The sequence below is a fragment of the Pristis pectinata genome, chromosome 7 (genome assembly GCF_009764475.1).
Source record: "Pristis pectinata isolate sPriPec2 chromosome 7, sPriPec2.1.pri, whole genome shotgun sequence".
Classification (NCBI taxonomy): domain Eukaryota; kingdom Metazoa; phylum Chordata; class Chondrichthyes; order Rhinopristiformes; family Pristidae; genus Pristis; species Pristis pectinata.
In genome coordinates, this window is record NC_067411.1 from 88218602 (window position 1) to 88245364 (window position 26763).

Sequence of the window (26763 nt, forward strand, 5' to 3'; positions counted from 1 at the left end):
AGAACATTTTTGGGCAGATGATTGCATAATTGATCTGAGATCAAAAGTCCAAAAAACCCTGCAGGAAAATGAAATAGTTTTGGCAGATCTTTTGGGTGGTTCATCAGGCTGAGGACCAAAGTTATTTGGCAAAATGCCTCATCATTAGAGCTTTCTAACAAGCGCCAGGAGCATTTTTAGCAGTTGCTGAGAAGGGACCTCTCTATCATTCTGTCACTATTGATCAGTATTCCAATGTGACCACACACTGGCCTGTACTGAAGATAAGACGTCCATCCATTTTCTTCACTCAAATGGCAAATTTGGTACTACATATCTGCTCCTCCTCTGTGCCATTTTCTCTAAATAATGAAGGCGTGAAAAGATGCAGTGGTCTTATTGAGATTCATCCCAAACAGATGCATAACAAAGGACTTGGTGCTGTAACTACAAACACATGGTGATACAAATGTCACCTGCAACTGGGGGATCTGAAACTTGGTGAAAGATACCCTCTAATCTGCCTGAAACTCACTAGTTATCCAGTGCAAGGTGGTGCCCACAATCAAATGCTGCAAACTGGCATCCTCCAACATCCAAGACTGTGCTGACGAATGCCCTGAAGCTTGAAGCAGCCACTGCAAAGGTTCAATGCTTTAAGGCCTTCCCACCATTATATACCAATGAGTTCAAATCTGCATTAAAAACCATGGACTGTTCAAGGAATAAGTCAAAATGGTCATGGTAGCAAAATGACATTGTTTTATTAAAAATACTAATTAATATTGCATATGTATATATATTTATGAAAAAGTATATGTAAAAAAGATAGGAGAAACACTCCATTTGTCCTTTGAGCTATGGGAAAGAAAAATAGGCCATTCCTGTAGCTATCTGTGAGCCCTTCTGGAAAGTCTAAATAAGAAAGGGTATTGGAAAAGTACTACTTATTGATTGTTGGCACTCATGTTCTTGGTGTATACTTATATCAAGGTCCTTAAGTAAGTCTTGTAAAACAAACAAGTTTATATCTGAATTTCTTTAATGTGCTTTACATGTGCTGCAAAGCAAATATTTTGTTTTCCCTCAAAGATACTATCATTTGGGCATTTTTGATTTTCATCCATCAATAAAAAAGATAAAGTGAGGAAATTTGTTTTGGACTTGGGGAAAATCTCGCCTCCTCTCCCCTCTCTTAAAATTGTTGGAGATTGAATCTCATAAAAATGATTACAACTGGGAGCCATTAGCATAAATAGAAATTAAGAAAAATGGCTTTAATTTCTACTCGTGAGCAAGGATATGTGAGATCAACTGAAGTTAACTGAAAGGGCGAGTGTATGCCGCGGCCTGCCGCAGTCTTAGATCATAGTGAAAACATTCGATAATGAAGACTCGCAAGATATTCAACAACACTTACCTTGGGAAAAGTCATTCCTTTCTTTAGATTCTTTGGGTGATCGAACTGAACATGGTCGAGCATTAAGTACAAGGAAAAGATCACCACGCAGAATATGGCACTTCCAAATACAGTGAATTGCCTACTGAGTTTCATTTTTACCAAATGTTTTTACACATTTAAAAACAAAATCACCGGCGAAATTTGCATAATATTTTTAAGTTTTCCAAAAAAAGTTAAAAGTTCCTTCTAAAAGCGTGGTAAGCTGCACCATAAGACTAAACAACAAACACAAGAATTAAACGTTTTCCTGTCACATGAACCGAGTGGCAGAACTGTGCGGAAATCCCGAATCGTTTTTCAAACACGTCTCCTCATTAAAATGTCACGAGATAAAACTGTTGCCAAAATCTTGTCATAGGGTCAGTGGTATCAGTTTCTATACACATCCCAGTTAAATAAAATTTCTTCGGAAGACAAAGTTGTTCAAGTAGTGGAGCTAAGCAAGTTGCGTTATCGTTAGAAACCAGGTGAGGAACAAGCCGTATCTCCCAAATTCTTAGCGCAGCCGAGGTAGGCGATGTAAACACAGGATGATCACAGATTACTGTTTAGTTTATTCCTTATTTACTTGGCCTTGTGCAGCTCTGCTCTACAATTGTTACTATTCAAAACTGCCAAACCATAAACCTGTTTTGTGAAGTCTTCCGTAAAGTAAGAGCCAGTTGTCTGGTCCTCCCATTCCCAAAGCACTAGCTTAATCTCGCCGACCTATGCTCCACAAATATTTTTTTTCTATTTTTCTATGTCAATTAACCCAAACTCTCAAGAGTTATCGATTGCACTGCATCTCCTGGTTGTTTTGGCAAATCAACAAGAATGTGTAGGGCTGTTTGATCGGGCAGTTCCGTCTTACGCTCGGTCTCCCCAAATAAATTCGGCAAATGAGAACGATTCTTTCCCCCCAGTAATCTTCCTCCTTAACAATCGAAGGTCACATTCAAACCCGAGCAGAACACATCCAATTTCTTCCCGGAAGATGCATTAAGCGTTCCCAATCTTATCCACTATTTTACAAAAAAAATCGATATACATTGGGTGCATAACTGTGTATGTGAAGCTTTATTTAATCACTGTTAGTTCCCTTGCTGGAGGATATATGTCGCTAAAAACATCCACGCTTTCAGCCAGTTCTGCTGCACGGAGACGTCAAACGCTGCAGCTTCCGCCATTCAAAGCGAAGGGTTTCATGTTACCCTTCGCTCCATCCCACATCCACTGCGACCTCGCTACCAAGCTGCTCCTAAGGCTTGGTCGCCAATTTTTTTTTTGATTTTTCACGGGATACTCGCTGGATAACGTTAGTTGTACTTATTGGTACACCTCTTAAAACGAGGTATGCCGCGGATGGGCTCCGATCACCTCCCCCGGGTCACGACTTCCGGTCGGAGCCGCAACCGACACCCAACCGCGCGCCGGCGCGAGCGCTCCCCTGCCGACGTGGCCTCGCGGGGCGGGGCGGCGTGCGCATGCGCGCGGGGTAACCGTCTCGCTTGTTTTTCTTCGTGTGTGTGTCAGTCAGAGGACGTCCAGCTGCTGGGCGCGTCGTCACAAGCAGGGGGAAGGGATGCATGTAGTTGCTGGCCAAATAACTGACAGGAAATTATCTTCACTCTCAGTTTAAATGAACAACAGGGTGACGGGGAAGAACGGTATCCGTGTCGGTAGTTGCCTGTCAAAGGACAGAAGAATGTTAACATTGCTCTAGGTTCGGGCAGCATCGGTGGTGGTAGTAGAGAGGTTGATAGTTCATGCAGGTATGGGAGTAGGGGTGGTCTTAGCCCTCTTCTTCGTCCCGATGGCACTGCTATCTCCTGAGAACATGTAATTCAATCTGCCTACCACCTTTCTAGACCTCCCTATTTTCTATGTGTTCCTTTTCTGACATCCAGTTTTGGATAAACTGCAATTTTGTACAGCTGACTGTCGAGATGAAATAATAGCCTTAAACAGTCATCACAAATGTCTTAGATTTGCCATCAGCTTCAACCCTCCCGGTGTTACCTCTGGACTATTCACAGCATTGAATAAAAAATATAAATTGCTGAAAATACCCAATAGGCCAGGAAACAAAATAGACTTAAACGTTGCAGCCATTGAAGTCAAACTGAAAGCCTCTCTCTCTCTTTCCGTAAATACTGTCAGATTGGCTGAACATTTCCAGTGTTTCCTGTTTGTATTTAAGACTTCCATCATTTGTGTTACAATTTCTTTTGCAACCATGTTGTTTTATTCAGACCAGAGTTAGTTTCACAACCTTCAATATCAGGCTGTCTCTGCTTAATTTCCTTGGCTCCTAGTTTGCTTGATCATACTTTCATCCTTCTTATCACTGCAATTCTCTCCAGCCCAAAGACCTCTACACCGATGTCACCAACAAGAGGCCAATCAGGCCTCTTGTTCATTTTTCTCTTTTCCTCCCAACCATTAGCACTTTCACCTGCAGTTCTGTGAAAGTCTCAATCAAAAATTTCTTTCTGAAGTCCTTCCCCTTTCTTTTTCCATGTTCTTGACCTCCTTATCTTTGTAACTTCCTCCAGTCATCCAACCCTTCAAGGTATCTGCATCCCATGAACCTGGTCTTTTTAGGTGTTGATATTTTAAATGTATCCATCAGTGATGGCTGCCTTGTATGAAAAACCCAAGCCCTGGAATTCACCCCAAAATGTCTTTGCCTTTCCACTTCTGTTCTGTTCTTTTAAGATGCTTCTTAAAACCAATGCCTTTGGCCCAGTTTAAGATCATTTGTTCTAATATATTGTTTAATGATGTTCTATTACATTTAAACATGCTGTATAGATGAAAGTTCTCTTTCTTAAAGCCAGCCTCCTGACCCAAGCATTTGGTTATTCCTCTGAATATCTACTGCTGGGATTGAACATTGCTTAATAGATGAATATGAAATAATGTAGGTTTTTATTTTCCTGTATTGTAATTTGTGAAAGGCCATTCTGTTTTCAATCCCTTACTTTTACAACACAGAAGGATTCATCACATAGAGTTCAAGCCAGCTCCCAGCAGAGCAATGCAATTCTGCCATCTCCATTTCCTTGTACCACTCCACCTATTTTCTCTCACATGCCCATCAACTCCCCTTTTATTCTTTTGCCACTTGGCTGCACAGACAGACAATTTGCGATAGCCACTCAGCATACCAGCATGTATTTGAGATCTGCGAGGAAACTGGAGCACCTGACAGAAATCCAAGCAGTCACATGAAGGACATGCAAACTCCACACACACAGCACCTGAGGTCAGGATCAAACCTGCAAGGCATTTAGAAGTTTTTTTTTCATGAACTGATTGATGGTTAAATTGGCTAAGGCAGAACAGAATCATCAAGGTCAGGAGAAACTGCTTTTTACTCTCATTTTAATGCAGCATTAACAACATATTATAGCCTTATTACTTAAAAGCTCGAAGGCACTTAAGAGGAATGCTGTCAGCAATTTTTGTTTTACAAATAATTATGTATTCATTGATAGAAAAAAGTAATATACCATGTTAATTTAGTACATTAGATGGGCAGTATTTTGAGATTATGAACTCATCTGCTCAATTTTCCTCCTTGCACTGTGTCCAGGTGATTTATTATATTCCATAAAGTATGATTGAAGAAGCATGATAGTGGAAGTAAAGATAATGCGCATAGACCTTTCAGGTAAATGTTCATTGTACAAGACTCAACTGTTTAGGTTAACAAGGCAATATTGTGGGGAAAATTGGACCAGCAGTTGCAGAGATAATTCAGTTCCTATTTTAAAGCAAATATTCCATTCATATTTTTGCATAACTAAGCTTCCAGAGATTTACAGAATGATATTGATCAGTTGGTAAGATAGGCATAGCAATGGCAAATGAAATTTAATCCTGATAAGTGTGAAATAATGCACTTTCCAAGGACAAATAAGGGTAGGACAATGAATGGTAGGACCCCAGGGGGTCCTAAGGAATAGAGAGACCTTTGTGTACAAGTCCAAGGATCCCAGAAAATGGCAGTTTAAGTAGATAAATTGATGAAGAAGCAATACCTGCCTTCATTAGCTAGGTCATAGAATATAAGAGCAGGGAGGTTATGTTTTACTTGCCTTTATTGTGCAGTTGAGAATTATGTAGCTTAACTTGCTCCATTGTGAACATATCTAGCATTAGGTGAAGTATAAAGAAACTATTGTGTTCCAGAAAGAAACATGCTTTCTATACCAAAAAGGCAGATTGAATTATTCCATTGCTGATATCATCTATTAGCCAAATTTTTGTGTATAACTTCTTGCTTTCTGTCCAGCTCTTGTTGCTGTGTTCAAATTTATTTTTCAGAGTGTGTACAAAACACACTTCTATTGCTTATTGGTAGTTTTCTTACAACTTTTTTTTTACATTTTAGTAACTTGTCTCTTTTGGGAATGAAATAAACATTGTTATATTCTAATATTTTAGCAAATATGTAACATTTGTGTTTGGTTTACATTAGTTGACTTTTTTTTAAAAAGTTGATGGAATGAAGCAGATACAGAGTAACTATTTCCTTGATTGAATACATTTCAGACCTAGGCCACTTAATTAAGAGTGTAATTTCACAGGGGACAGTAAAAACTCGAGAAATCTGTTTCCTATGTTTAGTTTTTGTTTTTGATTGTATCACAGATGAATTTATTTGCTATTTACAAGTGTCAAAATATCATTTTACATAACAATCACTTGCATTTTACTAAATTCAATATTATTCCGCTTGTGGAGAAACATAACTGGGTCGTTTAAATAAAAGTTAGTATATATATGCACCTGTTGTGTAATTCAATAAATACACAATAATGACCAATTTAAACTGTCATTTAACTACTAATAATTGTATAACCATTTAAATTTTGTTTATTATCAGTGGTGTAATTATCGCTAGGTTCATTTTCCATATTTTGTTTTGATCACTATAAGTTGACTAAGTCGTGTTTATTTTCTCTTTTGCATTGCTAATTTAACCCAAACCAATTACTTGTAGAATATATGGATTACAATGGTACGTGAAAAAGGAAAATAATATTCCAGTTATAGCAAATCAAACTTCCAATAATGTTAGAATCTTACAATACAACAGTGACAAAATTTCAAGAAGTGCTTTACCAGCAGTTAAATGCTTTGGGCTGTCTTGACAAAGTGAAGATGGTATGCATATTATAGTCTGTCCTTCCTCTATGTCCCTTACTTTTCTAAAGAATTAACTAGTTGTAATTAAAATCTTAAAAAAAAAACAAAGTTATTTAGTACTGAGGCACAAAGTCTGTATGATCTGGTCTGAAGTAGGTTTCAATAAAAAGCCTATAAAGTAGACTTCAGTAAAAAGTAAACTTGTGTAAAAAAAATACCAAGTACATTAAAAATACTAACCAACATCAGTAACTGACAAACTAAAACACTGTCCTTCATCCACTGATGAGGCCACTTCTCTGGACTCCTGTGTCTATTCCCATTCCAAATCATATAAAACAAAGCTTGAACTTTGCCAACAGCAGACAATCTCCAGAAATTGTGCTCTTAACTCGTGCTAAAGTAACATTGATTTAAAAATTAATGAGACTGTGTGAACTGAATGGAAATGCCAAAGAAGCTGTTCATACAGACAGAAACAGGATGATGGAATTTTACTTGGTGTTCTTCTGAGCCTCTGTGGTGTGGGGGTCAATAAATTTACAAGTCAACACACAAGTGACAACTGAAAAAGTTGGTTTTTGGCCCAACAACTTTGAAAGTGATCATCTTCAGAATCATCACTAGCATAAAATCTTTTCACAGATTTTTTTTAGAATGCTGATAAATTCAGACTTTTCCCCGATTAGGCTGCTTTTGTTTTGGTTGATCATTAGCCAGAATGACCAGGTCCTGGACTTGTAGCAAATGAACAAACAAGATGAAGATGGTTTAATCAAAAAGGGGTGGTGTATGGTAGGGTGGGGTTGCGTCAATTAAATTGTCACTAGTATGATTATTGTGCTATAAAATAACGAGGGTTTAGGACAGGTTTTGGCAGCTTTCAAGAAGTTAAAGAGAGAACTGATCTATGTGCATGTAGGAACATGCTCAGCTGAGTGAATACCAGAATGATTTGTATTGGAGATCATCTGGAGTTAAATAGAAAGTAATATTTAAATTTAAAAGGGCAGCCTGCAAGGGAACTGCTGATGAGTAATCAACTGTATGATGGGGACAGGCTCCTTCAAATGATAATTGGAGTGAGTTGTTACCAGAGTTAGAGAGATGTACATGAGTTGAGTTTAAATTAAGGGTTAAAGTTATATATAAAATTGTTAGAAAATAGAATAATATTAATACATGATATTTTGTTCTAGTTTACATATTTTTCAGTAGTTTCTTGCAACATATTATTTCAGTGTTTATATCTGTATTTTACTTGTGCTATTTGCTCAGTCTTTGGCTGGATAGATTGCATCTCAGCAGGACTAGAACAACTGTTGTGGGAGGATTTAAATTAGCAAATGAATGGAAACTTGAGCAGTTTTGGAAAGGGGCAAGGCAAAGCTGGATGTGAATTGAGGGCCTAGTTAAAATCATAATTCTATAATTGAAAAAAGGAGATAGACAAAAAGGTGAAGTTCTAAATTGGGTTAGGGTCAATTTTACATGATGGACGTATGATCTCAGCAAAAACAGACTGGAAACAATGGGTTGTCAATAAATCATTTACAGAGCAATGGAAGGCAATAAGGAAAGCAATAATCAGGGTTCAGGCCACAAAATGTTCTTGTTTAAAAAAAACATAAGAAATAGCAGAGAAGCCATACAGCCACACAAGCCTGCTCTGACATTCAATGAGATCGTGGCTGATCTGATTAGCTGGCCTCAATTCCCTTTTACATGATATCCTGATTACACCAGATTCCCAGATACTCTTTATATTAAAAAAAACTTGCGCTCTCATCCTTAAGTATACATAATGTCATAGCATCCACAGCTCTCTGAAGTAGAGAATTCCAAAGTTTCACAACCTTCTGAGAGAATAAATTCCACCAAAAAGCCTCCTCTCATAACTTCTCATTCTTGTAAATGGGAGTCTAGGTCCAATCAACTAAATCTTTCCTCAAGACAACCAATTCATCAAGTGCAGAGGTTCATTAGATTCATTTCTATCTCCAAATCAAGTATGTTATTCCTTTACATAAGGGGATCAAAACTGTAAACAGTGCTCCACATGCTAAAGTTCCATACAGTTGTATACTCCATCCCACTCACAGTAAAAGGCAACATCCTATTTCTTCTACATCAGCAAGACCAAACAAAGGCTGGGTGAATGCTTTGCAGACCACCTGTGCTATGTCTGCAGTGGCTACCTTGAGTTTCCGGTTGTGTATCATTTCAACTCCTCTACCCATTTCCACACCAATCTGTCTGACCTTGGCCTTCTCTGCTGCCACAGTGAGGCTAATGCAAACCAGAATAACAACACCTCATATTCCACTTTGGTAACCTACAACCCAATGGTACAAATATTGGATTTTCCAGTTTCAGGTATCCCACAGTCCCAGTTTTCCTTTCCCACTGCTCCTGGTCCACCTAGGTTCTCTGTTCATCTTTTCCATCCCCTCCATGACCAACATTTGTTACCGTCTCCCACTTGGTTCCAACTTCAATCACCCACACACATCCAGATAGGCTTCTTCTCCCTTGGTCTACCCTTTCTCCCCTCCCCATCTGCCTATCATCCCTCCTGTATCTGTTCCCACTCATCACCTTCCAGCCTCTTGTCTCTACATCCAACCCCTGGCTCCATCTGCCTAATTTTCTTTCCTTGTCTGCTTCCACCTATCACCCACCAGCCTCTGTCTCTAACCCCACCCCCCTTCCCCTCCTGCATCTGGCTCCATCTTCCACCATCCATCATCCCTCCCTTATCGGGTCCACTTACCACCTTCCGGTCTCTGTCTCTACCTTCCCCTCCCCCTGTCCCCTCATTCCCCCCTATCCCTCACCTGCTCTATCTGCCTAAAAAATGTCCCTTATCTGTCTCAACCAGTATCTGTCTCTAAACTCCACCACCCCCTCCCCCCCATGGCTCCATCTGCTCATTATCCCCCACATCATCTGATTCCACCTCTCATCTACAAGCCCTCATCTCACCCTTCCCTCTTACCTCCTTACACTGGCTATCTTCCCTCTACGCTCTTAATACTTTTGCAAGGTTTCGACTCACAATGTCAACAATCCCTTTGCCTCCACAGATGCTGCTTCACCTGCTGAATTTCCCCAGCAGTTTGTTTTTTGCATCCCATTTTCCTTCCTAATTGCCTCCTGGCCCTGCACTCTAACTTGTGTTCCTTTTATGAGGACATGTGGATCTTCCTGAAAACCAGCAAGGAAGTATGGTACTTGAAACAAGTGACCTAAATATACCAGGAATCTGCCAAAAAATGGTACTTAAAGCAAATCTCTCCTTTTCCTTAGTCCCTTGGGATCAAGAATGACTTGCTTTCATTCCAGTTTTATGGGTTCTGATCTAGCTGATGAGACAGATTCACAGATTCTGTCACAGATGAAGCTTGATGGGACAGACAGGTGGGTAGTTTAGGAGGTAGTGTTCTCTTTCTTCATTTGGACGTGGCTGGGAGAGTGCACTGTTGTTGGTTTACTTATCTTGCCAGTGGATTTGGAGGATTTTATGGTAGATGGTCTATTTCTCAGAAGTGCGAGTAAGCCATGAGCTATGTGCCAGGTTTAAGGTCTTCGTGTTAGAAAACACTTTTCCTCCAATGGCTAAATGCTATATTGGCACGCTAAAGGTGATAGTGAATTTCATCATCTACATCTATATTTTGTGAAAGCTGGGTCTCACGATGTAAGGTATGGTTCAAGTTTTCCAGTTTCACAATTAACCTCTATTGACAAAGCCTTGTACAATGGGAGCAGGTTGATAGAGGATCTTTTGTTTTGCAGATTGTTCAAGAAAGGTAAAAGGGATAATCCTGGGAATTATAGACCAGTTAATCTTATGTCAGTAGTTGGCAAGCTATTGGAGAGGATACTTAGGGACAAGATTTATGAGCACTTGGAGACACAGTCTAATAAGGGATAGTCAACGTGGCTTTGTGAAAGGCAGTTTGTGCTTCACGAGCCTAATAGAGTTTTTCGAGGAAGTGACAAGACAGATTGATGAAGGTAGAGTGGTGGATATGGTATATATGGATTTTAGCAAGGCATTTGACAAGGTAGGCTCATCCAGAAGGTCATGAGGTATGGGATCCATGGAAAATTGGCTGTGTGGATTTGGAATTGGCTTGCCCACAGAAGGCAGAGGGTGGTTGTTGGAGTATTTGACTAGTGGTGTTCCGCTGCAATCTGTTCTGGGACCCCTGCTCTTTGTGATTTTTATAAATGATTTGGATGAAGAAGTGGAAGGGTAGGTTGGTAAGTTTTCAGATGACATGAAGGTTGGTGGTGTAGTAGACAGTACAGAAGGTTGTCGTAGGTTTCAACAGGATATTGACAGGATGCAGAGCTGGGCAGAGGAGTGGCAGATGGAGTTCAGTCCGGAGAAGTGTGAAGTGATACACTTTGAAAGATCTAACTTGAAGGCAGAGTACATGGTTAATGACCAGATTCTTAGCAGTGTGGAGGAAGAGATATCTTGGGGTTTTACTACATAGATTCCCCCAAAGTTGCCACGCAAGTTAATAGGTTGGTTAAAAAGGCATATGGTGTGCTGGCCTTCATTAGCCAGGGGATCGAGTTCAAGAGCAGAGAGGTAATGTTGCAGCTCTTTAAGACCCTGGTTAGACCACATCTGGAATATTGTGTTCAGTTCTGGTCACCACACTATAGGAAGGATGTAGAAGCTTTGGAGAGGGTGCAGAGGAGATTTACAAGAATGCTGCCTGGTTTGGAGAAAATGTCTTATGAAGAGAAGCTGAGCAAGTTAGGGCTTTTCTCCTTGGACAGATGGAGGATAAGAGGAGACTTGATAGAGGTACATAAGATTATGAGAGGCATAGACAGAGTGGACAGCCAGCATCTTTTCCCCAGGGCGGTAATGGCCAATACCAGATGTCACCCATTTATGGTGCTTGGAGGAAAGTTCGGGGGGTGGGGGTGGGGTGTCAGAGGTAGGTTTTTACACAGAGAGTGGTAAGTGCCTGGAATGCACTGCCGGGGGAAGGGAGGCTGAAGGGAGGGAGGCGGGGAAGGGAGGGTGGTAGGGGCTGATACAATAGGGTCATTTAAGAGATTCTTAAATAGGAACATGGATGAAAGAAAAATAGAGAATTATGGGAGGTGAAGTAGAGAGGGGGATAGATAGAATGTGGATAAGGTTTATATAGGTTGGCACAATATCGTGGGCCGAAGGGCCCGTACTATACTGTACTGTTCTATGTATGTGTAGTGTATGGCTCATTCTCTTGTACGCTTCAGTGAATAAGTTGACAATGGCTTGGCGCTCAGCCTCAAAGTGTGCATATGTGCAGCTCTGTGACTTAGATCAGAGTGACCTTTGTTATGGAATAGAGGTGACATAAAATGAACAGTTTCCTATTTGTTTTGTAGATTAGCTCCACTCCAACGGAAAGCTTTCTAAGGGTGAGATGCAACATTGCTCTTAGCCCTCTCAACCTCAGCACCATTGATGTAAACAGGAGTTTGTGCACTGCCCACCTTCTTGAGTGAATAGCTCTTTTGTTTTGCTGACATTGAAGGAAAGGTTGTTGTCATGACACCACGTCACGAGGCTCTTTATCTCCTTCCTGTACTCCGATTCATTGTTATTTGAGATTCGGCCCACTACGGTAGTATCATCTGCAAACTTGTTGATGGAATTAGAGCAGAATCTGGCCACGCAGTGGTAAGTGTGTAGGGAGTAGAGTAGGGGCTGAAGGCACAGCCTTGTGGGGCACTAGTGTTGAGAAAATTGTGGCAGAGGTGTTGTGGCCTATCCTTACTAATTGCAGTCTGTTGGTCAGGAAGTCAAGAATCCAGTTGCAAAGGGAGGTGTTGACTCCCAGGACTAGGAGTTTAGAGGTGAGTTTGCTTAGAACTATGGTATTGAAGGCAGAACTGTAGTCAATAACCAACAGTCTAACGTAGGTGTCCTTACTGTCCAGATACTCCAGAGATGAGTGTAGGGCCAGGGAGATGGCCTGTTTTGGCAGTAGGTGAATTGCAGTGGGTTGAGGTTGTCTGGGAGGATGGAGTTAACGCATGCCACAATCACCCTCTCAAAGCACTTCATGATGGTGGATGTTAGAGCCACCGGGCAGTAGTCATTAAGGCATTATCTTGTTTTTCTTAGATACTGGGATGATAGTAGTCATCTTAAAGCAGGTGGGAACCTTAGATTGAAGGAGGAAGAGGTTAAAAATGTCTGCAAATGCCCCCTGCCAGCTGATCTGCACAGGATCTAAGAACACGACCAGGAACACCATCTGAGCCAAATGCTTTCTGTGGGTTCACTCTCCAGAAGACTGATCTTGCATCCACAACGCTACTGTGGGTTCAGGTGCATTGCAGGCTATTGGGGTCGGTGGTGACATTCCCATCCCCTTCTGTTCAAAACATGCATAGAACATGTTAAGCTCATCGGGAAGGGATGCGCTGTAGTTGGCAATGCTACCTGAATTCATTTTGTAGCCTGTTATAGCAAGTAAGCCCTGCCATAACTGACGGTTGCTCTGGGACTTGATTTTGGACTAGTATAGTCTTTTAGTATCCCTGATAGCTTTATGGAAGTCGTATCTCAATTTCCTGTAAAGGTCAGAGTCACCTGATTTGAACGGCGCAGTCCCTGACTTCATTAGGGTAGTAGAATCAGGTACAACCACTTTGTTTAAGAGACATTTAGACAGGCACTTGAATAGGCAAGGCATAGAAGGATACAGACCTAATACAGGCAAATGGGATTAGCGTATATGAGCAAAAAGGTTGCATGGATGTGGTGGGTTGAAAGGCCCCTTTCTGTGCTATACAAATCAATGGCTCGATGGTTGTGACTATTCCTTAGTTCTCAGATCAGTGCAGCTATTTTGATACTACTGTTAAAAGACCTGGTGAACAGGATAAGTGGCAAGGGAAGAAGATCTTAATCTGTCAATTAATTTAAATTAATGGATTTAAAATTTGGAAATCTTGTTTTCAAGTGTGAACACTGTCTTGGCTAGATCACCTCTACAGTATGTGCTGTACTTCAAAAGAGAAATCTGTTGTCATTCTTAAATGCTTGACATCTTTTTACACTGTATTTTCAACTCAATGTCTAATGTTCTTCACAGATTTTAATGAATTTTACTTTCTAAAACAACTTTTTCCTCTTGCAGGAATAAATGTAGTTGTATGTTCTCTCTGTCAGTACTTCTTTTAAAATTCATTTTCTGGGCAACACTGGTGAAATCATAAGTTGAGAAGGTGGTGAGCTGCTGCCTTGAACCACTGTGGTTCTTCTGGTGAAGCTAACTCCCACAGTGCTTTTGGGTAGGCATTTCCAGAATTCAGACTCAGTGTCAACGAAGAATCTGCAATATATTTCCAAGTCAGGGATAAAGTGTGATTTGGAGGAGAATGCAGGTGGAACAAATGACTATGAAGTTGATTGCAATGTTGTCCTTCTTAGGAAAAGGATTTGAATGCAGGTGCAAGGATACAATTATATGGGGCCTTGGTAAGACTACACCTGGAGTATTGTACAGTTTCGGTCTCCCTAGTTAAGAAAGGATCTGCTTTCCACAGAGGTAATGTAACAAATATTCACCAGGTTGATCCCTGGGATGGCAGGACTGCCACATGGAGGGAGATTTGGTCAACTTGGTTTGTATTCATTGGAGTTTAGAAGAATGAGATGGGATCTGATTGAAATTTATAAAATTCGGACAAGGCTGAATACAAAAAGGATTTTTTCCCTGGCTGAAGTGTCTAGAACAAGATAACACAGCCTCTATTAAAAGTGCAAGAGATTTAGGATGAAAATGAGGGTAACTTTCTTCTGTCAAAGTGTCATATAGCACGAAAACAGGCTTTTGGCTCACCACATTAATGCCATCAAGCACCCAATTAGACAAATTCCATCTTGTTCTCTCAACTCCACCTCCCTCCCCCCAGATTAAACCAGTTAGGTTCATTAGCTACTGTAAGTTGCCCATAGTGTAAGGTGGGTTGTAGGAGAAACAGAGGAGGTTGGTGTGTATTAATGGTTTGTGTGAAAGAGAGTAGGTTACAGGGAAATGTGGGGGAATTGGATTTATGGGATTGCCCTGAGAGCCAGGATAAACTCAAAAGGCTGAATGGCTTCCACCTTTGTCATAAGAAAATAACAAATGTAGTTTGGTGGAGCAAGCTCATAGGGCTAAATGGCTGCCTTCTATTTTGATAAGAATGTCTATGTGACATAATGTAATCTGATCTAAGTAGTAATGTGGATTTATAGCAGTTTAACAATGTCATGGCAAACATTTTTATGGCATAGAGTAGTTTGTTGTGACACCACTTGCAACACAATGTTTCTGTTAACAATGGAATATCCAGTAACTAATATCACAATGAATGTCTAATATGATGCCATAAGTTATTACAACAACAGCATTCAATGATATTGTGCACCTTTGCTCTTAATCTTACACTGGATTTACTGTATATTTGCTTAAGGTGCATGTGTTTTATTAGTTTATTCTTCCTCCCTTCTTACAACCTTGTATTCTTCCTTCTTTCTTCCAAATATTTTAATGATTTTAGACATTATCTATTTATTTAATTCACCATCACATCTCCTAATCTGACCTTTGTCTGTGGCCACCTGCTCTGTTATAAAGTCCAATGAAAGTCTGAGGAACTACACCTCATCTTCTGTCCGAGCATGTTGATTCTTTCCGAGCATGTTGATTCTTTCCAGACTCAATGTTAAATTCTCCAACCTTGGATAACTCATTATTTCTGTCTGTTTTGTCCGTTTTTCTTTCTTTATTTGTATAGTCTGACCTGGTGGGAATTGCTAATTAATTCATCTGATCTCGCCCTATCAGAGATATTCCCTTTATTCTTTCCATCCCTCCCACCTTTTCTACTCCTGGAAACTAATATTTCTCTCTTTCCCAGTTCCGATGAAGGGTCCAGAATGTGAAACGTTAACTGTTTCTCTTTCTATAGATGCTGCCTGATAAGTTGAGTGTTTCCAGCATTTTTTATTTTCTCATTATTTTCCACTTTGGATAAGATAAGATGAGATAAGATTTCTTTATTAGTCACATGTACATCGAAACACAGTGAAATGCATCTTTTGTGTAGAGTGTTCTAGGGGCAGCCTGCAAGTGTCTCCATGCTTCTGGCGCCAACATAGCATGCCCACAACTTTCTAACCCATACGTCTTTGGAATGTGGGAGGAAACCGGAGCATCCAGAGGAAACCCACACAGACACGGGGAGAACGTACAAACTCCTGACAGACAGTAGCCAGAATTGAACCCGGGTTGCTGGTGCTGTAATAGCGTTATGCTAACCGCTACACTGGTAAAGCTTATATTGAGGCAGCACCATTGATTTTCCAAAGATTAGCGGCTGAACAGACATTGTCTACTCTGCCCTAAACCTGCCTGTTTCCATGATTCATACCACAATATCAATGCCTTCTCATAAACATTCATCTCTAGTTTCAAATATCCCCAAACTCATCCACAAAAACCATTAAATCTTTTTTTTTAGTTTAACTGGTACAGAAAGTTGAGAAAAAGAATGCTTTTCTGATGCATGCCTTTCTTTCCTACCTTATTGTTCCTGTTTTCTGCCTAGTTCCAGAAAAATTTAAGTATTCTAATTTTGCAGCAACAGCGGATAAACTGGAACGTAACAACCATAAATTTTGTCTATATCAGTTGCTGATTTAAAAATTAGTATTAGTGGCATAAAGGATTAATCACCTGTGTTCACAATCACAAGTTTGTTCAGTACACATTCAACGTAAATCCCTGGAGAGGTTGTGAGAATGGGCACCAATGATAATTTTTTGGCTGTACATGGTAATACCACAAGCCCCAGCCAAAATGGAGATGATTGTGTCAATCACACCTGAAGACACCACAGCTGTGTAGCTGGCATTTATTGTACGCTCATTATCTGTATTGTGTAGCTATTTTTCACTAGCAGCATTTAGCCCAAGAAATAACAGATGCAATCTGGAAATTAGAATTGCTTTAGTTTCAACTGTTAGCTTGGTGATTCTGTAAGTAAAGAGATATTGTTATTTGAGTGAATTAAAACAACAAGTTCTGCACTTTCTGACTCCATGGTTAGTACTGCCAATACTTACTCTGATTTTTTTTTCAAATACCTTTAGTAATTATTGAAGCAAGGGATATGCTGATGTTAAATAGAATCAGGGAGTGCTGGAAATACTTAGCCAATTGTACTTAGCCTATAGTCACTAATAAGCTAATGTTGATTAAATAACTGTCTTTAATAAATATCCATTTGCTCATTCATTTATTTTTGTTGACTGGATTACAAAGTTAATTAGTTTTTATATATACTTTGTCTCAGTACAGTTTTAAAGAATTCAGCATATTTGTTTTGTACTTGACTTTATCTGAGGTTAGATTGTAGACTTTGACCAGATGGCCTTTTTGAGATACAAAACAACCTAGATGGTGTTGCCAGAATTGCATTGAAAAATTGCGACAGGAAAGCATCTTCCATGTTGTGATGTAGAACAGAGTTTTGAAATATACTACTACACAGATTATTGTTCATTTCTCAAGTAATTTAAATGCCTTGGTCTACCTGTTAGAGATAGAAAATCATATGGTGCCTAATTAACTATTATGTTCATATAGACTTGGGGTTTACATTGACATCATTCCAAATTTTATGGAGTGTGTCGAGCATAATTCTTTATTAATGTAACACTCTTTGTAACATTAATGTAACTCAATTTTGTATTTGATTTAGCAAAACATTGGGCAGAAAACACTGTGGGGGTGGGGATAGCAGTGGCAGTGGGAAAGAGGTAGGGGGAAGGAAAAAGAATGAAGGAAATATGATTTTTTTGTTGTTGACATTATGCCCTTGAACAACGTCATATTTGCTTAGTGGCTAGTTTGATTTTTATTTACACTGTGATAAACTCAGTTAATGGAGATTGCACTGAGAAGATTTGTTGTGAAGCAATTTTGTCAACAGATTAAGCTTGATAATGTAGCAAAGCACAAAACATCTGATGATGATACCAAAGTTGATACATAGATATGCCCCAACTTCACGAAAATTTCCACATTTACTGAAAATGTTCAGATTTCAGTTCAATTTAAAATTTAAGTATTGTATTTTAAATCTGTTAATCTCAGTATAAACATGATCAAACGTCTACAAAAATTGGTCTGAGTTCCTGACTTCTTAAATAAAATACAAAGTTCAACTTCCTCAGTGAAAGACTATTTATTGGAGGAAATTTGTTTTGTTTTGACAGTTGTAGTGGTTATAAGGGACAAATAACCCATTACTTAATGTGCAAAAACTGGGTTATTCCTATTTGTAAACAATATGTACATCTGTTAAGAAATTAAAGACAATTGGGAATGAAAATTCTTTTATCATAGAATCATAGAAATTTACAGCACTGTGCCTATGCCAGCATAAAAACAGTTATTTAAGATAATCCCACTTCCCAGCTCTTGGTCTATAGTCTCAAGGGTTACAGCTCTTCAAGTGCTCATCCTGGTGCTTAAGCATAAAGAGGGGTTTTTTCTGCTTCCATTATCCTTAAAGATAATGAGTTCTATTCCCTTACTACTCTTCAGGGTCATTTTATTTTTTCTTTCTTCAACTCCCCTCTAATCCTAACAATTCTGTGAAACTTTTGCCCTGTTATATTTGAACTCTTTTCCTAGGGAAGTGGTCCTTTCTGGTTCACCCACTCTTAATTTTGTACACTTCAATCCATCCTCAGCATATTTTTGTTCTAAAACCCTCTACAATGGTTGAAGGCAAAGGACCAATTCCACTTTTTTAGAATGTCTAGGCTTAGGCAATAAATGCAGACAAATCAGTGTCAGATCAGCACTTTCAAAGAGCAAATCAAAACAGGCAAGATATCTGAAAGTGTGACCTCGCAGACCATATCCAAAGGGCAAAATATTGTTGTTGAGAATTTAGTAACAGTTAAGTGATTATTTCAGCTAACCTGAAATCAATTGACTAAATATGAATAACTCTAGCACTGAGATGAGTAAATTCTTCATGCAGAGGATTGTAAATCATTTGTTTTCTATTCCCTTTTCCTCTTTTTAAGACGTGGACCTTTATTGCTGCGTTATGTGTTGTATAGTAGGGGCAGGTTAGTAGAGGACCTTTGTTCAGTGAAGATTTAGTATAAGGCACATTCTCTCCTATGCTTCATCTATGACTTGGAGCTCAGCCTCTGAATAGGTGCAGATGTCATCCGTGTACTGCAGCTCAGTAACTCAGATCACTGATCTTGGTTCTGGAGTGGAGATGACAGAAGTTGAAAAGTTTCCCATTTGTCCTTTAGATTAAGTTCACTCAATTTGAGAAGTTTGTTGGAGGTGAGATGCAGTGTTGCTTTGAGAAAGATTAGAAAAAGTTTTGAGGTGATGACGCCGTTCTGCACTGAGATTGAGTCTGTTACAGACCAAATGTTTAAAATGCAGCTTCCATTTAACCACATAGTTGATGTAGGATGGAGATGAACTTCTGAGGGCAGGTAAGTCTGAGAATAACACCTCACACATCCTTTGCCGTTAACTGAGACTAAGGGTTATGCAAAGTCAAAAAAAAGTCACAATTTGGTGGTTGATGTTGCAGCCTGTATTTCTTTTGGAATTGTCACATGGTGAAGGTAATGTCCATTGTACATCTACGTTGTGATATAGGAAGCAACTCTTTATCCACTGGGAGGAGATGGTTGAGGAGAACCCTTGCAATGACTTTTCCTGTGGCAGGTACAGGGGAGACCCCTGTAAGTACAGCAATCATATTTGTCTCCTTTCTTGAAGACAGTTATAATTATGGTGTCTCTGAGGCATGCCAGATATGGGAGATGAAGCTGTGAATTTGGTCTGGTTCATCTCCACCAAGATTTAGAACTTCAACAGTTATACTATCTACCTATGGCCAAGTAGTCCAGGCAGCATCCGTGGAGAAAAGCAGGCGGTCAATGCTGCAGGTCAGGACTGTTCTTCAGGACTGAAGATAGGAAAAGGGAAAGCCCAATATATAGGAGGGAAAAGCAGAGCAGTGATAGGTGGACAAAAGAGGGGTGGCGGGGTTGGCACAAGGTGGTGATAGGTAGATGCAGGTAAAAGATAGTGATAGGCAGGTGCGAGGAGGGTGAAGAGCAGATCCACCGGGGGATGAGTCAAAGGTAAGGAGAGAAAGGAAAAAAATGGGTAGAAAAAAGAGACTAGGAAAGGGAAGAAGAGAAGAAGCATGGTGGGGGGGGGGGGGTGGAGTGGGGGTGTGGGTGGCAGGGTGGGGTATTACTTAAAGTGGGAGAATTCAATGTTCATGCCGTTAGACTGCCTCTGCCTCTGCTGCATCTGCTCCATGATGAAGCTTTCCACTCCAGGACATCCGAGATGTCCAGCTTCTTTTTTAACCAGGGCTTCCCCCCGACTGTGGTCAAGAGAGCTTGCACCCGTATCTCTGCCATTTCCCACGCCTCCACTCTCACCCCCACCCCTCCCAGACCCAAAAGGGATAGGGTCCCCCTTGTCCTCACATTTCATCCCACCAGCCTACGTATCCAACATATCATTCTCCACCACTTCCACCATGTCCAACGGGAACCCACCAACATGCATATTTTCCCTTCCCCACCCCTTCCTGCCTTTTGCAGGGACTGCTCTCTCCGCGACTCCCTAGTTCACTCCTCCCTCCACCCCCCACCCATCCCTATCCCACCCCGGGAACTTTCCACTGCCCCCGCCATAGGTGCAACACCTGCCCCTACACCACCTCCATCCAAGGAACCAAACAGTCCTTTCAGGTGAGACAGGGATTCAGTTGCACCTCCCTTAATATCATCTACTGCATTCGGTGCTCCGTGTGGCCTTTTCTACATTGGTGAGACCAAATGCAGACCAGGTGACCGTTTTGCAGAACACCTGCGCTCTGTCCCTAACCGCGATCTACATCTCCCCATTGCCAGTCACTTCAACTCCCCCCTCCCACACTATCACTGATATGTCAGTCTTTGGCCTCCTCCACTGCCAGGAGGATTCCAAGTGCAAACTGGAGAAACAGCACCTAATTTTCCATCTTGGAATCTTGCAGCCTAACGGCATGAACGTTGAATTCTCCCACTTTAAGTAATCCCCCACCCCCCTTCCCCACAGCCCCACCCCCACCATGCTTCTCTTCTTCCCTTTCCTAGTCCCTTTCTTTCCTTACCCGTCCCCCAGTGGATCTGCTCTCCCCTCCTCTCCTGCACCTGCCTATCACTATCTCTTACCTGCATCTACCTATGACCACCTTGTGCCCATCCAGCCTCCCCTCTTTTGCTCTTTTGTCCACCTATTACTGGTCTGCTTTTCCCTCCCATATATTGAGCTTCCCCTTTTCCTATCTTTAGCCCTGAAGAAGAGTCCTGACCTGAAACGTTGACTGTCTGCTTTTCTCCACAGATGCTGCCTGGCCTGCTGAGTTCCTCCAGCATCATTGTGTTTTTCATCTAGATTCCAGCATCTGCAGTCCTTTGTTTCTCTATGGCCAAGTAGTGCCTGAAGCTGGCTTAACAACTTCTCCCCTGGTCCCAGGGGCTCACTGCCGCCTGCGGTCTGGTAGGGATCCCTCCAAAGACAAGTTTTTATGCCTGTATAAACAACTAATATAAACAATGCTGTGAGGTTTGGAAAGGTAGCTGCATACTTTTCTCAGAAGATTGTGAATTCACAGCTAACTTCAAGCATTAGCATATGATTAAAACCATTAAATTTATGTCGGTTGCAGTAGCTATCTGGCATCTGAGTCAAAAGACTGAAGATTTGAGTTCCAATATACAGAGGCAATAGTAGAGATTGCTGTTCCATGCAGAAATGAAAGAATGCTTTTTTTATTACAAAATATTAAATCAGGGCCAAATTCTCACACTCATGTGGCTGTAATAAAAAAAAGAATTCAGGGAGGTTACTGGTGGTCTGGCCAATATTTGCCCCACAAGTACTTTGAGCAAAAAAGCAGATTTTCTTGTCATTGTCACATTGCTGTTAATGTGACCAAGAATGAGTAACTGAAGGAAATTGGTATTAGTGAATAGAAAGTACAAGCGAGGTTTGTGAGACTGAAAGTCAATAAATCTCAAGGACCCAATGATCTACATCCCAGATTTTTGAAAGTGGTGACTACAGAGATGGGAGATGCCTTAGTTATAATTGTTCAAAATAATATAGACTCTGGAATGATCCCTACAAATTGAAGGGTAGTACATCTGACCCCGCTATCTAAGAAATGAGGAAGAAAAACATGTCAGCTTGTAAGGCTGACATCATGGTAAGGAAAACACAAAAATGTATAATGAAGGATGCAGTAAGAGCACACCTAGAAGATAACATTTAGCATAATTGGCATGGCTCTGTGAATTGAAGGTCATGTTTGTCTGATCTATTGGAGGATGTAGTGTAGAACTGCAAATAGAGAATCAGTGGATGTGGTATATTTGGATTTTCAGAAGGCTTTTGATAAGCTCAACAACACCATAGCATGTGGATTTGGGTCTAATATAATGGCATTCATTGCAAATTGCTTAACAGACTAAAAGCAAAGAATGGGGAATAAGAATTCTCTGGTTGGCATGCTGTGACTAGTGAGGTTCTACTGGGATCTGTTCTTGGGCCCCAGCTATTCAGAATGTATATCAACTATTTGGCTGAAGGGACCAAATGTCATATTTCCAAGTTTGCTGATGATACAAAACTGGGTGGAATTGAGGAGTGAAGAGGATGTAAAGAGGCTACAATAGGAAGTAGACAAGCTAAGTAAATAGGTGAAAACATGCAGATTAAATGTAATAAAGTATGACTCATCCACAAAATGGAAGAGTATTTTTTAAATGGTGACAGTTTGGAAAATGTTGGTGTTCAAAGAGACGTGTGGGTGTCCTTATACATAAGTTGTTGCAAGCTCACGTACAAATACAGCAAGCAATGAAGAAGACATATGGCATGTTGTCCTTTTATTATAGAAGGATTTGAGTACAGGATTAAAGATGCTTTACTGCAATTATGTATTACCTTGATGAGACCTCATCTGGAGCACTGTGTGCAGTTTTGGGAGGATGCAATGAAGATTCACCAGACTGATCCTCAGGATGGTGGGTTTGTCATGAGTTGAGAGGTTGAGTAGACTAGGCCAATATTCTTTACTGTTTAGAAGGAGAGATCTCATTGAAACCTGCAAAGTTCTTACAGGACCTGACAAGTTGTATGCAGGGAGGCTGCTTCCTCAGATTGAGGAGTCTAGAATTAAGGGTTACTGCCATAGAATAAGAGAAGAGGCCATTTTGGACTGAGTGTGAAGAAATTTCTTCATTTGGAGTGGCGAATCTTTGGAACTCTGTATCCCAAAGGACTGCATAGACTTAGTCATTGAGTTTGTTCACAACTGAATTTGATAGATTTCAGTGGATATTAAGGGAACTGAGGGATATGGGGATAGAAAACAGAGCTGAGGTGATGATTTTTTGAATAGTAGAGCAGACTCACAGAGCCAAAACAAGTCTGTCTGTCTTTCCTAGTTCAATACTATAGAATGTTGCACTGTTGGAGAGTTCAGTTTTAGGATGAGGTGTTAAATTGAGTTTCCTTTTCACTTTTCAGATGAAAATGAAGGTCCCATGGTATTAAGTGAAGAAAAGCAAGGGAGTTTGCTTGATATCCTAACTGACTTCTTTTTCCTCCACTAGACTCATTAAAACAGTTTATCTTATCTCATGACTGTCATCTGCGTAATTCTGTTTTTATGTTGTCTTTTTATTACAAAAAAATGAACTTAAAAATCCTTTTACTGTTAAGCACTTTGAGACCACCTGATGAAAGGTACTATATTATTGTGTTCTTGTTTAATAATACCTTAAAAGTTAGATGATTCTGAATGAATCACTGAAAATTTACTAGTAAGATGGTATTATTTTGGTATATCTAACAAAAAACTGACATTGACAACAACACACTCAGATCTACTTACAAGGGCCATTCACAACAAGCATGTTTTATTACAACCAAATACATATATTTCTGGGTTTGTGCATAGATATAAATGCCATTCTATTTCACTCACTGCCACTCTTCAGAAATTTCTTCTTTGCTTCCCCAACACTATTCGTGACTTTCTCAAAATCTCCCCAAAAAATGAAATTTCTGAAAATACTCTGCAGATCTGACAGCATTAGTGGAGAGAGAAGCAGTTGATATTTCAGATTGATGAGCTTAAATCAGAATTAATGAAAGGATGTGAATCTGAAACATTCTGTTCTTTCAGCACAGATGCTGCCAGACCTGCTGAATATTTTCAGAATTTTCTGTTGTTATTTCACATTGCTAGCATCTGTAGTATTTTGCTTTTCAGCATCTGTAGTGTGCTATTTTTGCAATAAACTTTACACCTCTGCACGTGTATACTACTTCTTGTTGTATATGTATATTTCTTCCTGCTATCTTGGTATATCTAACCAAGAACAAACATTGACAACTATGAGCCAAATAGCATCCTGCATTGTAAACTTTAAGGGATCTATGCTTGACATTTATATTGGAAATTGTCAGAGATATAACAAAGGCATCTCCTCATTAAATTTGACTTTAGTTCCTATGTATTTTCGTAATTGCTCTTCCTTTGCACAGCACTTGATGAGGAAGCCACATTCTATTAGCTATTGGAATGAGGTCACAGTTCACCATATTTTTGCTGTGCACTTGACAATACATATAGTATTCTGCAGTTAGTAATAAAATGTAAATCAAGAGTTGAATGGGATATCATTTAAGATTATGATAAATATGAAAATGCTAACTACAGTGCAATATTCAGACAACAGGAATGTTAGCAATCTGCAAAATTACAATTTATGATGAGTTGAATGCATTTATTGGCAGTGCCAATGTATGTAGCAGTTTTGTATGCAACTTAAGCTGTTAAAACACAAATGTCATTAGCAATAGAAACAAGTGATAATTGTTCAGTTTAGAGAGTAAAATGGTCATGTGGTAGTAGTAGTGGTAACACTAATAGCACATGTAGAGCATCAGTACATACTACGCACTCTCTTAAATTCCATCTCCAGTCAGAGATCATGTTTAGAATTATTGCAGGGCATTTATAAACAACAGGAAAAAAACACAGAAAAACTGAAAGCACTAAGCAGGTTAAGCAACATCAGTGGGAAGAGAAACGGAGTTCCTGTTTGAATTAAGGACCTTTACTAGGAATTGAAACTTAAGTTACTGAGAGAGGGAGAGATGGAGAGAACAGAGAGAATGTTTATGATAGGGTGCAGGCCAATGTTATGAAGCTAACAATTAGGTTTACAAAAAGCAGTTGGAGACAGGGAAAAAAAGAAATTGAAACAGAAAGGGTACAGCCACATCTGTGGAGAGCAAAGAATTCAATATTAAGCCCCAAGGGCTTTAATGTATCCAGTGGGAAGATTAAGATTATGCAGAAAACATCCTGGAAATAGTTAGGACTGCAGGTCCTAAGTAAATAAGGAGTTCCAAAAATTTGAATTAATAAAAGTTAATGGGACAGAAGGATGATGTATCCTCAGAACCAGATGACCTGGATCCTTGAAGAGGCAAGTATGGAGAAAGTGGATGCACTGATATGGTAAATGCAGGCTCACTCTTAAATTTTAAGAATAAATTGGATAGATACATGGATGGGAGAGGTCTGGAGAGTTATGGACTGGGTGCAGGTAAATGGGACTAGCAGAATAAAGTTTTGGCACAGACTAGACGGGTCGAATGGCCTGTTTTCTGTGCTGTAGTGTCCTATGGTTGTCATTTTCCAAAATTCCACAAATTCTAGACAGATTGTTCTGATAGATAGATAGAAAGTTCTGACAGATTGGAAAGTTGCAAATACAACCCCACTATTTAAGAAATGAGCAGGGGAGAAATCAGGGAACAAAAGACCAGCTAGCCTGACATCAGTAATGGGGGAAATGCTGGAATCTATTATTAAGGAAGTGATTACAGGGCACTTGGAAAGCAGTAATAGTATTGGGCAGAGTCAGTATGAATTTATGAAAGAGAAACTATGTTTGACAATTATTTAGAAATTCCTGAAGTTGCAGTTGATGTGATGTATTTGAACTTTAGAAACAATTTTAATGAGAATCGACATGAGGTTATTAAATAAAATCAAAGTACATTGTATAGGGATAATATACTGACTGAGGATCAGTTAATAGACAAAAAACGGTGGGAATAAACATGTCATTTTTGAATTGTGAGATTATGATCAGTAGGGTGCTAATACCCTACTGATCGCAATCTAGATAAGTGGTTTAGATGAGGGAATGAAGAGTAATATATACAAGCTTGCTGACAAAATAAATCAAGGTGGCTGTGGTGGGCTGTGAGAAAGATGCAGAGACTTTGGGGGTATAGACAGGCTAAATGAATAGGTAGGAACATCGTGGACAGAATATAATGTGAAAAAACGAGATCATCCAGATTGATAGAATAAGAATTGAATTGTGGAATATTTTTAAATCACGAGAGATTGAAAGGTGTTAATATTCAGAGAGATCTGAGTTTCCCTGTACACTAATCACTGAACGTTACCACACATTTAAGAAGGTAAATAGTTTATTTCAAGAGAATTTGAGCATAAGAGCCAAGAAGTTTTACTCCAATTACACATTGATGAGACCACATTGGAATATTGTGTATGCATCTCCCTATCTAAGAAAGGATATACTTGCTGCAGAGGGAGTGCATCAGAGCTTCACCAGATGATTCCTGAGGTGAAATTAAGCAGATTGTGCCCAGTTTTGAAGGACGAGAGGTGAACTAATTAAAAATACAAAATTCTTAAGTGGCTTGATGTAGATGTAGAGTTTACGTTTCCCTTGGCTTAGCAGTTTAGAACCAAATGCTACAGTGTCAAAATAAGGGAGGGAAAGAAATTTCTTCATGCAGAGGTTAATGAATCTTTGGCATTCTTGCCTCCACTTTACTTGCTCCCCTGCCTTTTTCCCCCTCCCCAGCTACCTGCCCCCTCTCTTCTGCTCCCTCTCCTCCCCGTCCACTGTCCTGCCAACCACTTGTACTGACTACTCCATCACGCCTTGCCCCCATCCCTCTCCCCTCACCATGCAATCCACTCCCTTTCCCTGA

At 39.9% G+C, this 26763-nt stretch overlaps 2 protein-coding genes across 3 annotated transcripts in view; one reads left to right on the top strand and one right to left on the bottom strand.

The window, feature by feature from the left end:
- The window catches only part of man2a1 (mannosidase, alpha, class 2A, member 1), a 113023-nt gene extending 110095 nt beyond the window's left edge, over nucleotides 1-2928 (bottom strand). Inside the window, exon 1 of the mRNA XM_052020500.1 lies at nucleotides 1400-2928. Within this exon, the coding sequence (XP_051876460.1) occupies nucleotides 1400-1534 (135 nt within the window). The 5' untranslated portion in view covers nucleotides 1535-2928. The remainder of the gene's footprint in view (nucleotides 1-1399) is intronic.
- pja2 (praja ring finger ubiquitin ligase 2) overlaps nucleotides 1832-26763 on the top strand; it is an 88661-nt gene continuing 63729 nt past the window's right edge. Inside the window, exon 1 of one of the 2 annotated variants that reach the window (XM_052020516.1) lies at nucleotides 1832-1908. The gene's annotated coding sequence lies outside the window, so the exon portion shown is untranslated. The remainder of the gene's footprint in view (nucleotides 1909-26763) is intronic. The other variant, XM_052020504.1, reaches the window with a different exon arrangement.